We start from the raw sequence: 13361 nt of genomic DNA, 5'->3' as shown, positions 1-13361 counted from the left end.
TCTTGGAGCCCTCTGAGTCCATAAGCATTTCTGGCAAAGGGCTCATGAATATCCAAGTCCCTGCTTTCCTTCCTTCCCTTCCCCAACAGACACATACACAGTGTTGCTGTGATATTGAGTTTGATACTTCCTTGGGGCTGTGATCTCATTATTCATCACAGGATAATGGGTACAACAGACCTGAGAGGGGCATCTAGCCCAAAATTTCTTGAACTGTGGGTTGTTCCCCCATATGGGATCGTGTAAATGAATGTGCAGGTCACAAAAAAATTGACAACATTAGAGGTTATGAATGCCTATTTTATATACCTACGTATCTGGGATCACAAGTGAAAAAAAATTTAAGAAGCCCTGCTCTCGTCCAGCTTCACTTACTTTAAGATGAAGGAACTCTGGGGCAGCTAGGTGTCACAGTGGATAGAGCACCGGCCCTGGATTCAGGAGGATCTGAGTTCAAATCTGGCCTCAGACACTTGACACTAGCTGTGTGACCCTGGGCAAGTCACTTAACCCCAATTGCCTCACCAAAAAAAAAATTATATATGAAGGAACTCAAGGCCACTGGCTTATAATTGAGACTAGGCTTTTCATTTCATTTCATTGACTTAGGCTTGGTGAGGTCCATCCCTCTAGTAATGTGAATCAGTCCCTTCTCTGCATTTGCTTAGATCAGTGAGCAGTCACCCAGTCAGTAGATGTGAGAAGTAAAACTTGAACTCAGGTCTTACTGATTCCATGACCAACTCTCCATTTATTATTCTGTGTTGGTACACCCAAGCTCTTATAGGTGGTTAATTAATAGAGTCTAGATTTGAACTAAATCCTCTGACTCCAAATAGAACATTTTTCAATGTACTGCGCTGGTTTCTGTAACACCCAGAAATATTTTAATACTACTATGAGCTCAAAAGTAAAAATTTCTGATAAAAGAAAGGAGAGTAACATGAAATTCTGTGAACTAGCATTTAAAACCTTCTCTATGCCATATCCTTTTTGTCATTAAGGAACTCCTAGTGTAAAACCAAGATCTAAGAAGAGTTGGTTTCCTTTCTTTGTTAACAGTTCTGATATTTTTCAGAATTCATGTTAATAGCTTCTGGAATTATTTCCAATAGTAAAGATTGTACCCTATCTTTGAACTATCAAAAGACCTAGAGCAAGTTCTCCAGGTCACTATACTAATAACATCTTGATGGCTTGCTAAGAGTTACAAAATCTTTTCCTCACAACTTCTTCTGTACTTGTCAAGGATGCTCTGCATTTGAAAGTTTCATTAAGTAATTTTGGAAACAATTGGAATCATTTGGCATGATTTAGACTCTCCTGGATATTGAAACAGCTAGGTTTCACAGGGCCTGGAGTCAGGTAGATCTGAGTTAAAAATTCACTCTCAGACACTTACTCAGTATGTGACCCTGGGCAAATCACTTTACATTGTTTGCCTCCATTTCTTAAATTTGTAAAATTAATTGGAAATAGCAAATCAGTCCACTACCTCTGCCACAAAAACTCCAGATGGGGTCACAAACACTACTGAAACAGCCCAAACAACAGCAAGTCGAGTCTTAATGGTTAACATGACATAACATGATAGTTCATGTGTATTTTTACACAAATTTTAGGCAAGGTTTACTTGGCCCTCTGTTGGATTCCCACAGAGTGTGGATCAAGGGATTCTCTGAGTTGGGCAGGCACTGAGGAGTTACTTGAGGGAATTGGGTACAAATTGAGTTTTAAAAGGTTGAGTGGACATTCAAAGAGGAATTGAGAGGTAGTAGGGGAAGACAGACTAGAGCTAGATAATCATAGATAAACCTCATCTTCTGAACACTTTTATTTTAGTCAAGGCAAACCATGAATGTTTTTATGTGTTTCTAGGGCCTTCCTAAATTTCCTTGAAGCATTTTCTGTAGGGGATCTTTCTGGGGTCATGAGAGTTAGCTCTGGAGATACCTGAGGAATTGCCTGGGAATACACATAGCTGTAGAGCAGGTAGATGATGGGCCTGGCATCAGAAAAACTCATCTTGCCAAGCTCAAATCTGGCCTTGGACATTTAATAGCTGTGTGACCTGGGCAAGCCATTTAACTCTATTGGCCTCAGTTTCCTCATCTGTAAAATGAGCCAAAGAAGGAAATGGCAAACCCTCCAATATTTCTACCAGGAAAACGCAAAATGGGGCCGTGAAGAGTCAGACATGACCGAAATGACTGAACAATAACACATTGTTGTAATATATATAGTCCCAATGTGGTATAACTATTGATATTGGAGAATGCAAGAGGCAGATGTGATCTTGGGGAAGGAGGAAACAGGAATTTAGAGGCTTTACTGCTAGTCTGACCCTGATTGGCCCTGTGCTAATGGGCAAGTCCAGTAACTTAAGTGAGCCTCCTTTTCTTCCTTTATATGATGTCACTGATAATGTCTATCTTTCTGTATCCTCCCAACTTAAATTAATCAAATATCATGGCCTGTACTGGAAGTCCTGATGGGAAAAGTGTTAAAGAAATGTCAGGTGTTTTTGTTAAGTCTTTCAAGCCCACAATGCAAATGGAAGGTACTTTTGTTCATTAATTACCTGAGTGAGATGCTTAACTCCTCTTTCCAGCTGCTTGAGTTGATTACAGAAGACCAGATCACTGGAGGAACTCCTTGTCATTCTAACTCCATTCACCTTTATCAGCTACTTTTATCTGAATTGAGATCAGAACAAAAACTTTTGGGGTATTAAACTGAAAATATACCATCTACAAAGGAGCTTGCAAATAGGAAGACCTGTTCTAAGAAATCTTGCAGTTTATCTTTCTCTACATTTTTGATGGATTTGGCTTAGGAGTGAAATGTCTAAAGCAACCAATAAAGTAATTAGGCGATTAGTGAAATTAGGTAATTTGCCTAAATGACTAAGATTCAGATCTTCAGATCCTTCTGTTGCAGTTGTTAGGCTCATTGCCTATTCTGATTATCTCCATCTTTAAATTCAAGTTAAACTAAGGTGTTTCTCTTTCCTTTACAGCAGAACTTTCACAAGCAATAAACAGTGGCACATTGCTAGCAAAACCTTCCCCGCCTTTACCACCCAAGAGAGGTGTTCTGTCTTCTCTGATGCCTTCCTCGGAGTCTGCTGCTGCCTCAACAAAACCTCCAAATGGTCAGAGAGAGGGGAGCAGTTGCTCTTCCTCCAGTTCAGTCCAGATGATCCCACCTCCTTCCCCTTCTCCCCCTCTGCCTACTCATATACCTCCTGAGCCTCCATGTTCTCCTCCATTGCCTCCTAAGACTCTTCAGATTGTGCCAGAAATTGAGCAACCCCCTTCCCTCGAAGTATCCCCAGAAGTCCCTCAACAGGAAGATCAGGCCTTGGAAGCACCCAAGAAGATGCCTGAGCAGAGCTTTGCAGAGCCCAGCCTACCCTCTCGGCTTCCCCCACTTCCACTGCATATCCGCATCCAGCAAGCCTTGACCTCACCTCTGCCAGTCACCCCGCCACTGGAGGAGTCTCAAAGGGCGCATTCCTTGCTATTTGAAAACAGCAAAGGCTTTTCTGAAGACAATGGTACGCTGGGCCGGACCAGGTCACTCCCTATCACGATTGAAATGCTTAAAGTGTGAGTGCCATTTAATAACTACATTTCCCCCTTTCCAGACAACATCAAAGGGAGAATGATAATGATGTACATGCATTTTTTGCTATTTGGAATGATTTGTTTGTAAAGAATTTTCTTTTTGGCCAGGCCTGTGTTTTTATCTTCTTAGAAACCTTTGAGCCCAGATGTACTAGGGAGTCAGAGCTTATTGAGTAGCAGGATCATATGGTCAGACCTGTTCTTGGATTGGAAAAGGGGAGACACTAGAGGCAGGCAGAGGTGGTGAGGGCCTGAATTGGCATTGTTGCTGTAGGAGTGGAAAGAAAGGGATATATTGGAGACATGTAGAAATAGAATTGGCAAGATATGGCAACGGATTGGTTATATTGGATAATGAGGGGCAGCTAGGTGGCGCAGTGGGTAGAGCACCAGAGCACCAGCCCTAGAGTCAGGAGGACCTGAGTTCAAATCCAGCCTCAGACACTTAAAACTTACTAGCTGTGTGACCCTGGGCAAGTCACTTAACCCCAATTGCCTCACCAAAAAATAAAATAAAATAAAATGTTTATATTGGATAAGGAACAGTTCTGAATCACAAACAATGCGGAGATTGTGAAATAAGCCAAGTTCAGAAGAATCTAAGACTTTCCCGTCCATACTATATACTGTGGTTTTATCTTCTTAGGAACCTCCTATTAAGGAACTAAAAGCAGATCACCATCTACTCTTCGGCTTAGAGTCTTAGACTGGGGCTCTTAACCCTTTCTGTCTCCTGGCCCCTTTTGGCCTGTTGTCTGGGCAAGCCTCAGAATAAAATGTTTAAATGCATGGGATTGCAGAGGAAGCCAATTATATTGAAGTAGGGACCAAAATATTTTTAGAAACAGGTTTACTCCCAAATTATGTTCCCTTGTTTTAGAGTTATTTGGGGTGTTCACAGTTCAGGTGAATTGTTCACAGTGACCCAGTCAGGTTGGACCTCACGCAGGTCTCTCTGACTCTTAAGTCTATGCATACCTCTCTAGCCACTATATACATCCTTGCTGTTTCTTATAAAAAGCTATGTGAAGATCATTTTTTAAATTCAATTTTCAGTGTTTTAAAAGCAAGCATTTTGGGGCAGCTAGGTGGCACAGTGGATAGAGCACCGGCCCTGGAGTCAGGAGGACCTGAGTTCAAATCCAGCCTCAGACACTTAACACTTACTAGCTGTGTGACCCTGGGAAAGTCACTTAACCCCAAATGCCTCACTTTAAAAAAAAAAAAGGGCAAGCATTTTTCCCCACCTCCCTTCAGTTTAAAAATATGAAAGACAAAACCCTTGGAATAAATATGCATAGTCATTCAAATTCCCATGTTGACAGTGCTCAAAAATGTTTCTGTTCCTTATGTGTGGAAATTTAAAACAAACAGGTTTATGTCAATACAGAAGCTTTCCTTGTTTCCAACTAGGGAAGATGTTATAACAAGGCCCTGGACTTTGGGTCTTTTCTTCACTACAGCCATCCTTTCCTTGGTGGAGGTTTTTAGTTTGTCCCAAAAGTCCTAAGTCCCTCTTCTAATGCAGAGTCAACTGAACTCACTAATTGATTGATTGATTGATTGATTGATTGATTGATTGATTGATTGATCAATTTATTCATTCATTCATTCGTTTGTTTATTTATTTATTTTCTGGGCAGTGAGGGTTAAGTGACTTGCCCAGGGTCACACAGCTAGTAAGTGTCAAGTATCTGAGGCCAGATTTGAACTCAGGTTCTCCTGAATACAGGGCTGGGGCTTTATCTACTGCACTACCTAACTGTCCCAACTCACTAACTTATTAGGAAAAGTTTTGGTTTCCAACCTTCCCCAAGCAAAGTTGTGCCTCTAGATCTTTCCTACCATCATTTAAAACTGTGTGTTCAAATTAGTATTGGTTCTTGCCCAGTTTACCCATCTCCCACAGATATTAAAAAAAATTTTTACTGTGGATTCACATCATTTGGTGGCCTTGAAGATTTAATTAATTAGCTCTTGTCTATAGAGCATTTTCAAGTATACAAAGACATTAATTTATTCTAACATTCAACAAGTCACTTGCTTCAGCTGTATCATCTACATTCATCTCATGCCTTCCACGATGGGTAAAGAAACAGTTTGGGAGCTTGAAATGAACTGTGAATAATGTTTTTTTAATTTAATATTTTATTTTTCCCAATTACATATAAAAACAAGTTTTGCCATTTAAAAAAAAAATTTTGAGTTCCAAATTCTCTCCCCCTGCTCCTTGAGAAGCCAAGCAATGGGGCGGCTAGGTGGCGCAGTGGATAGAGCACCGGCCCTGGAGTCAGGAGTACCTGAGTTCAAATCCGGCCTTGGACACTTAACACTTACTAGCTGTGTGACCCTGGGCAAGGCACTTAAACCCAATTGCCTCACTTAAAAAAAAAAAAAAGAGAAGCCAAGCAATTTTATATAATTTTTACATAATCAGTCATGTAAAACATTTTCATATTAGTCATGTTGTGAAAGAAAACACAAACCCTCAAAAAAAAACCAAGAAAAAGAAAGTTCAAAACAGAGTATGCTTTAATCTGCATTCAGAGTCCATCAGTTATTTCTTTTGAAAGTGGATAACATGTTTCATCATAAATCTTTTGGAATTGTCTTGGATCATAGTATTTCTGAGAATAGCTAAGTCATACACAATCGATCCTCATATAATATTGCTGTTACTGTGTACAGTGTTCTCCTGCTTCTGCTTATTTCATTTTTCATCAGTTCTAAGTCTTTCTAGATTTTTCTGAGAACATCCTGCTTGTCATTTCACTGTATTCCATCATAATCATGTACCACAACTTGTTCAGCCATTCCCCAGTTGGTGGGCTATCCCCTCAATTTCCAATTATTTGCCACCACAAAAAGAGATGCTAGAAATATTTTTGTACATATAAGTATTTTCCTTTTTGTTTTTTATCTTTTGGGGATTCAGACCTAGTGGTGGTATTGCTGGGTCAAAGAGTATGAACAGTTTAATAGCCCTTTGGTTATAATTCCAAATTGCTCTCCAGGATGGTTGGATCAGTTCACAACTTCACCAACAGTGCATTAGTGTATGAATAATAATGTTAAGACTGCAGTATTGGGAGAGAAGTTAATTTTTCGTCTCATTGCCCTCTCTTCTTCCTTAAACATGATCAGTATTTTGTTCTATTACAGTATCCTAGAAACAGAACAGTTTCATGAGTCACTACAGTGAATAGTCAAGAGCATGATAGTTTGAGGCAAAGAGAAGCTTAAGTAGGAGTTTCCCAGAAAAACTATTATAGATGAGTGAGGAAATTAACATGAATATTTTATGCCATTGAGCATTTATTAGGGCTCATTGTTTAGTTTTCAGAATTTTTCTCTGATGTATAATCAGTTGCCTTGTTCTAGGAAAGAAATAATTCTGCTAATTTGTTAGTCCAGACGATGAAGATGAAGAGGAAGATGATCAACCTTGTCCATCAGCTTATGTTGGAGATGTGGCATCTACCGCAGTCATTCCTAAGCTTATACCACAGTGTGTGCAGGAAGAGGAAGAAGAAGAAAAGGGGAGTGACTCTGACTCTGAGGGGCCTATTTTGTATAGAGATGAAGAAGATGAAGATGAAGATGAAAGCCAACACAGTAAGAAAAGGGAGCATGTACTTAGATGGGACAGATGGTGTTCTTCTCATCAGTCAGACTGATGATGGTCCTAGTCGTAGTCACAGTAAATCACTCCTGTGCTCTTCTCATGTGTGATGCCTGATGTATCTCCCCTTGCTACAAGTTGAAAGATATCAGCTGGACTTAGATTTTGTATTTATATGGTACTGTTGGGGGTGTTAGTATGGAACTTTGGCCAGGGTGGTGGTTAGATGAAAAGCAAGCTTAAATGTGGACTTCCTGTAACACACAAGGTACCATAAAATAATGTGCCCTCCAACATAATGTGCCCTCAGGCAGACAGACCTCCAAGGCAATGGCAGAACAGTCACTGATCTCCATCTCAATTAAATCAGAACCCTGCTCTCTCCTTCAAAGATCCTTGTCGGGGACAGCTAGGTGGCGCAACACTGGCCCTAGATTCAGGAGGACCTGAGTTCAAAGCCAGCCTCAGACACTTGACACTTACTAGCTGTGGGACCCTAGGCAAGTCACTTAACCCTCATTGCCCTACAAAAAAACAAACAAAAACAAAGATCCTTGTCCCAGGTGGTGCTTCCTTCTGTTTCTGAGGCTGAATTTGAACTCAGGTCTTCCTGAATCCAGGGCCGGTGCTTTATCCACTGCACCCCCTAACTGCCCCCTTCCAATAACTTTAACATTCTTTGTGGTTCCTATGTGCCCCTTTGAACAAAGTGCTGCCTTCTTGTTTCTCCGTCTTACACCATGTGTTTGTATTCCTGACTGAAGAGCCATGTCTGAAGAGCTATGTCTGCATCCTGTTTGGTTATAAAGAAAGAGGGCAGGGTAGGGGCTCTCTTTGAGTGCCTCATTCCAGATGAAGTACTGGCTTTGGCCCTTAACCATACCTCTTCTGTTTCCTCCCTATTCTCCAGGTGCTCTGGCTAATAAAGTGAAAAGGAAAGATACTCTGGCCATGAAGCTGAATAATAAACCCAGTGAATCAGACCTGGGACTGAACTCTTGGCCTCGAAAGAGCAAGGAGGAGTGGAATGAAATACGACATCAGATTGGGAATACTTTGATTAGGTAGGAAATAGATCATATCCCTCCTTTCTGCCTGTCCTTCCCTTTTGCTGACCTCCAATCTCACATCTCTAACTGCCTTTCAGATATCTTGAACTGCATGTCCAGCATGCCCCAAAACCCTCCCTCCCTCCTACTTTCTCTGTTGTTGTAGAAGGCCACACTGTCCTCCTAGTTCCTCAGGCTCCCAACCTAGGAATCTTCCTGGATTCCTCCCTATCTCACCCCGCTTCCAGAACCCTTCCAATATCCAAGTTCTCGCCAGGAACTACCTGTCGATTCCACCTTTGCAATATCTCTCAAATATCCCTTCTTCTCAATTGTGAAGTGCTTTAAATGCCAGACAAGAGTTTGTGTTTGGATTCTCTAGGCAGCCCCAGAAACTTGTTAAACAGAGGAATGGTCTGGTCTAGTGTGAGCTTTAGGAATGTTACTTAAGCAGCTCTATGGAGAAGAGGGGGTCATTGACCCAGGAGGTCCCTTAGGGGGTTGTTGCTGTTCTCAGGGCCAAAAGAATGCTTAGTGGCTGAGTCAAGGATAACTCTTAGGGTGAGAGTGACTGGAAGCAACAGCCATGGCTTGGGGCATGTGGGGGGGGGCGGGGTTGTATCTGAGAGAAAGACAGACACACAGGAAGTCCCATCTTCATCTCATGCTACACATTCTGTTTTTTATATGTTGTGTTTGGGCTGTCACCTGTGCGAAAAAATAAGACTGCTTTTTGTCTTTTTTGTTTCATTCACAAATCTGGCAGAAGCAGTCTTGTCAAAAGTAATTGATCATCCTAATTCCAAACATTTCTAAGAGAGAAATGTCTAAAATGGCGTGGTGTCATAGTGTGTTTGAGTTTTAGCTTAACACCTACTTCATCTAATGGAACAAAAACCACTTAATCTAATTCTAGATCCATTTAATTCCTCTTCCCCTCCCTGAAAGTTTCAAAAGTACTTCCTTGATCTGTATCCTGATCCCTTCAGAGTGGGGAAAGCTGGTACTGCCCATAGGGAGGTCCTAACTCTCCCTTCTGAGAATGGGGAAGCCCATGATTTTCTCTAGTCCAAAGTTGTTCCTGCTTCTCAGCTTATTACCTTTAATCCATATTCCAGAGTTTTAGCTTTGATTCTTGATCTTTTTCATACTTTATACAGGGAAAAATCTGCAAAGGGACTTTAGATCTAGAAATAGTTATTATTATTTTCCATTCACCCAAAAAGGTTTTTCCTGTTTCCCTAACTGTGGGACATCCATGTGGAGTTGTCATCTAGACAAATGTGAGACTGGATGGAGTTGGGTAGAGAAAGGAGGGTTGGATATATAGATTTAGGAGTTATATCTGTGAATATGCTAGGTGACTCCATCAGAGTTGATGATCATTATCTGAGAGTATGAAGAAATGTATCAAGAAAGAACAGGAGAGGTCCCAACACAAAGCCTTTGGCATGGGAGACACAGATGATAAGCTTGCCAGAGAGAACAGCAAGGCAGCGGGTCTCACAGACACAGGGAGGAGAGTATACAGAAGCAGTAGACAGTGGTCAGTGCTGCTGTGTCAGGAGCAATGAGGACTTTGAAATAAGTGACCCTTAGCTTTAGCAAGAAGGTGGTCACCCCCTAGAAATCTTGTAGGCCATATCCTTCCTGGCCCTGCTGTTCCCTGAGCCTTGGTGTTCATATCTACGTCCTTCTAGCATTAAAAGGCCTTATTGGGAATGGCAGCTGAAAAACTTCAGTGAAAACTGTTATAAAGTGTATATGAGGTGTCTTTATGCAAGAAGTTCATGGCTGACCTGACCATCCCATATTTGTAGATGGAATGTGCTGCTTTCCCCCTGACTCCAGCACTCTTGTGCTATAAGTGGTAGAAAAAATAATGTTGCTGACCCTGTGATACACTGGTAACCAAAGGGGCACAATTGGGGCACAATCTTAATGCCTTCTGCTCTCCTTTTAGGCGGCTGAGTCAGAGACCAACAGCAGAAGAACTGGAACAAAGGAACATTCTCCAGCGTGAGTAACATCTGTCACTAGAATGAAGCTATGCTTGGGATGGATTTGTTTTGCTTTGCTTTATTTCTGCCTTTTGAGTATCATTAAACAAAAGCAAAACTAAGGATGGGTCTTGGAGGCAGGGGGTTCAGAGTGAGAGTACTTCCCACTTTGGGAAATATTCCTATCAAGAATTGTTCCCCCTATGAAATTGGACATGCCAGGGGACCTGGAGTAGGACCACAGCAAAGTGCCTGAAACTCTGTATGTAAGCCTTCAGTTTTTCATCTGTGAAATAGTGTAACATTAGGACTAGCTGGGGGGAGGTGGGGCAGCTGGGTGGCGCAATGGTAAAGCGCTGGCCCTGGATTCAGGAGGACCTGAGTTCAAATTTGGCCTCAGACACTTGACACTTACTAGCTGTGTGACCCTGGGCAAGTCACTTAACCCCAGTTGCCTCACCATAAAATAAAATAAGAGTGAGGAAAACACTAGAATTCAGGGGCGTCCAGAGAGGCTCCTTGCAGAAGGTTGGATTTAACTGATACTTGAAGAAATCCAGAGAAGTTAGGAGGAAGAAATGAGGAGGCCTGGTAGAAAGCCCTTGAAAATGCCCAGAGCTTGGTGGTGTTGGGTTTGGTTTGAGGCATATATAGCAATGAAGTCAGTGTTCCTGAAGCATGGTGACTGGGGGGCTAAAGGAGTGAGGAGACCAGAAAGCTCAAAGGGACCAGTTTATGGAGGATCTCAGAATCCTAAAGAGGGATTTTCTGTTTGATCTTGGAGGTGATAGGGAGCCTCCAGAGTTGATGGCATTTGAGAGGGTGGGGGCAGTATGCTAGAGTCTGTCTTCTCCTTTAGGAAGATCAGTCTGCCTACCAAGTGGGGTGGACAGAGAATTGGGGCAGGGAGACCAACCAGCAGGCTACAGCATTAGTCCAGGTGGGAGATGATATGGGCCTGTTCTATAGCAGTGAACATGTCAGAGGCAAGGCGGGGGCAGCATAGGAGAGGTCTTGTGAAGGGAGACTTTGTGAAATAGGACTTTGCAGCTGATTTTTATTAGTCCTGTTCTAAAGATGAGAAAATGGAGTTATAAGAAAAATCCAATGACTTATACACAGCCACCTTCCTACCCATAGGCAGATTTTTAGAACTCCTAGTTGAGAGTTATTTCTACTGTAGTACATAGGTGTTATTTGGGTTTAAGAAGGTCCAAGCTACTCTTATTGTGATCTGAAACCACATTCAGTTACTTGGTAAATGTTAAAGTCCTTCAACTATGCAGCCTAACTTCTGAGCCCCAGACTCCTTGAGTGGAGGTTTACTGTATGTGGATTATTGGTGCCAGATGTAACGTGCTGAATATGATAACTGGGGATCAGTGTTTTCTGCAAGTTGAGTTTTTTTAAAATAATGAAATTTTTTTCCCATTCTCTAATTGCAGCCAAAAATGAAGCTGACCGGCAGGCAGAAAAACGAGAGATCAAACGTCGACTCACCAGAAAGGTACAGCAATTTGTCTTTCTGATGAGGACAGAGCTGCTAGCAATTCTTCCTTAGATTTTGGAGGCTGTCTTTGGGAGGAAATTCATTGAACTCACAATACCAACATTTTCATCTCTTGTTTTGCTCTTTTTCCCCCTCTTTTTTGTTTTCAATTTTTGTGTGTGACATCAGTTCATTATCTAATAGCATATCTTCATCGATCAGAATTTATTAAAATATAACAATATCCCTGCCCTTTGAATTACAAATGAGATGACATGACTAAACAGAATCAGAAAGTACTACAACATAGTGTATAATCAAGTCTGTAATATCTTAACTGAAGGCACAATGCTAGATATGCTTATCAACTTCTCAGATGACAGAGTCAGGAGTGGTACCTAACACACTGAACAATCGAATTAGTATCCAACATTATCCTGACAATCTCAAAACAGTTGTTCAAATCTAAGGTGAAAACTTTGAGAAAACTCCATAACATTTTACAATTGGGTTCAACACATCAACAGCACAGGTCCAAACTGGACAGCTTGGCCCTGGACTCCATATCATGAAGCTTCCTCCCCCCTCTTCCCCATGCTTGTTGGCTCTTTCATTGTGTTGCCAGGCTTGGGTGCTATGTCGATAGGTTCTGATTAGTTGCTTTTCTGCGTTACAAGGAAAACTCAAGGCAGAAGGGAAGTGTCTTGGGAAATGATTGTGCTCTAAAAATAATAGTTATATTTTTAGGATGAAAAAGTTAGAAATTATTTGTTTTGTTGAACTGGATTTTTTTGGGGGGTTGCTTTAAATCTTGGTTGCAGAAGAAGGATCATTGGGTAGAGAAGTGGGAGAGGTGCTTTATCAGAAGGGAATGTGATGTGAATACAGAAAACCTCAATAGAACATGATTTATTTAAATTTAGCTAGACAGTAATTTGTGTGAAAACAGAGTTTCAGTGTCCCATGTTCTCAGCAAGCCCACAGGGAATGGGCATAGCAGCCCCAAAGGCTCATTCTCACTGAGGGCACCTAAGCAAGGCAGGTGGTGGTCTCCTGCTTCTACCATGGGAGGACATGTGAAGGGGCAGCAGGCCCACTTCTGGGCTCCCCTTTCAGGGAGAGTTTTGATAAACTAGCTGGGTGGCCAAGGATGTTGATCAAAATGTTGCAGTAACTTAAAGCAACACCCTATGAAGATCTGTGATATGAAGGGAAGACCTAGGCCTGCCTCGTGGCCATGCTTGACTGTTTGAAGGGTTGTCACATGTAAGTAGGCTTAGATTTGTTTTTCTTGACTCCAGGAATCGTGGGTCAAGAGAGGCAGCATGGTCTTGGAGAAACAGTCAGGAAGACCTGGGTGCAAAACCTCCCTTGGATACCTGCTTTGTGTAGGACCTTGACTAGGCACCTAAGTGCTCTGTGCCCCAGCTTCTTCATCTGCAAAATCAAGGGCTTGGGGTCAATATCCTCCATGGTTCCTTCTACATTAGAGAGAGGCAGATTGTCAGTGAATAGAAGAGGTATTTTTAAAGTTAGAACAAGCCAAAAAAGGAGTAGTAGAATAATACTTCC

At 41.7% G+C, this 13361-nt stretch overlaps 1 protein-coding gene across 6 annotated transcripts in view; it reads left to right on the top strand.

The window, feature by feature from the left end:
- The window catches only part of PHACTR4 (phosphatase and actin regulator 4), a 123282-nt gene that overhangs the window by 101955 nt on the left and 7966 nt on the right, over positions 1–13361 (top strand). For 5 of the 6 annotated variants that reach the window (XM_043996675.1, XM_043996674.1, XM_043996676.1 and 2 more), the window contains 5 exons: positions 3020–3611; positions 7039–7244; positions 8162–8315; positions 10264–10319; positions 11746–11807. In XM_043996675.1, the coding sequence (XP_043852610.1) occupies positions 3020–3611; positions 7039–7244; positions 8162–8315; positions 10264–10319; positions 11746–11807 (1070 nt within the window). The remainder of the gene's footprint in view (positions 1–3019; positions 3612–7038; positions 7245–8161; positions 8316–10263; positions 10320–11745; positions 11808–13361) is intronic. The other variant, XM_043996673.1, reaches the window with a different exon arrangement.

The sequence above is a fragment of the Dromiciops gliroides genome, chromosome 3 (genome assembly GCF_019393635.1).
Source record: "Dromiciops gliroides isolate mDroGli1 chromosome 3, mDroGli1.pri, whole genome shotgun sequence".
In the NCBI taxonomy this organism is placed as follows: Eukaryota; Metazoa; Chordata; class Mammalia; order Microbiotheria; family Microbiotheriidae; genus Dromiciops; species Dromiciops gliroides.
This window is presented reverse-complemented; position numbering and strand designations above follow the sequence as displayed.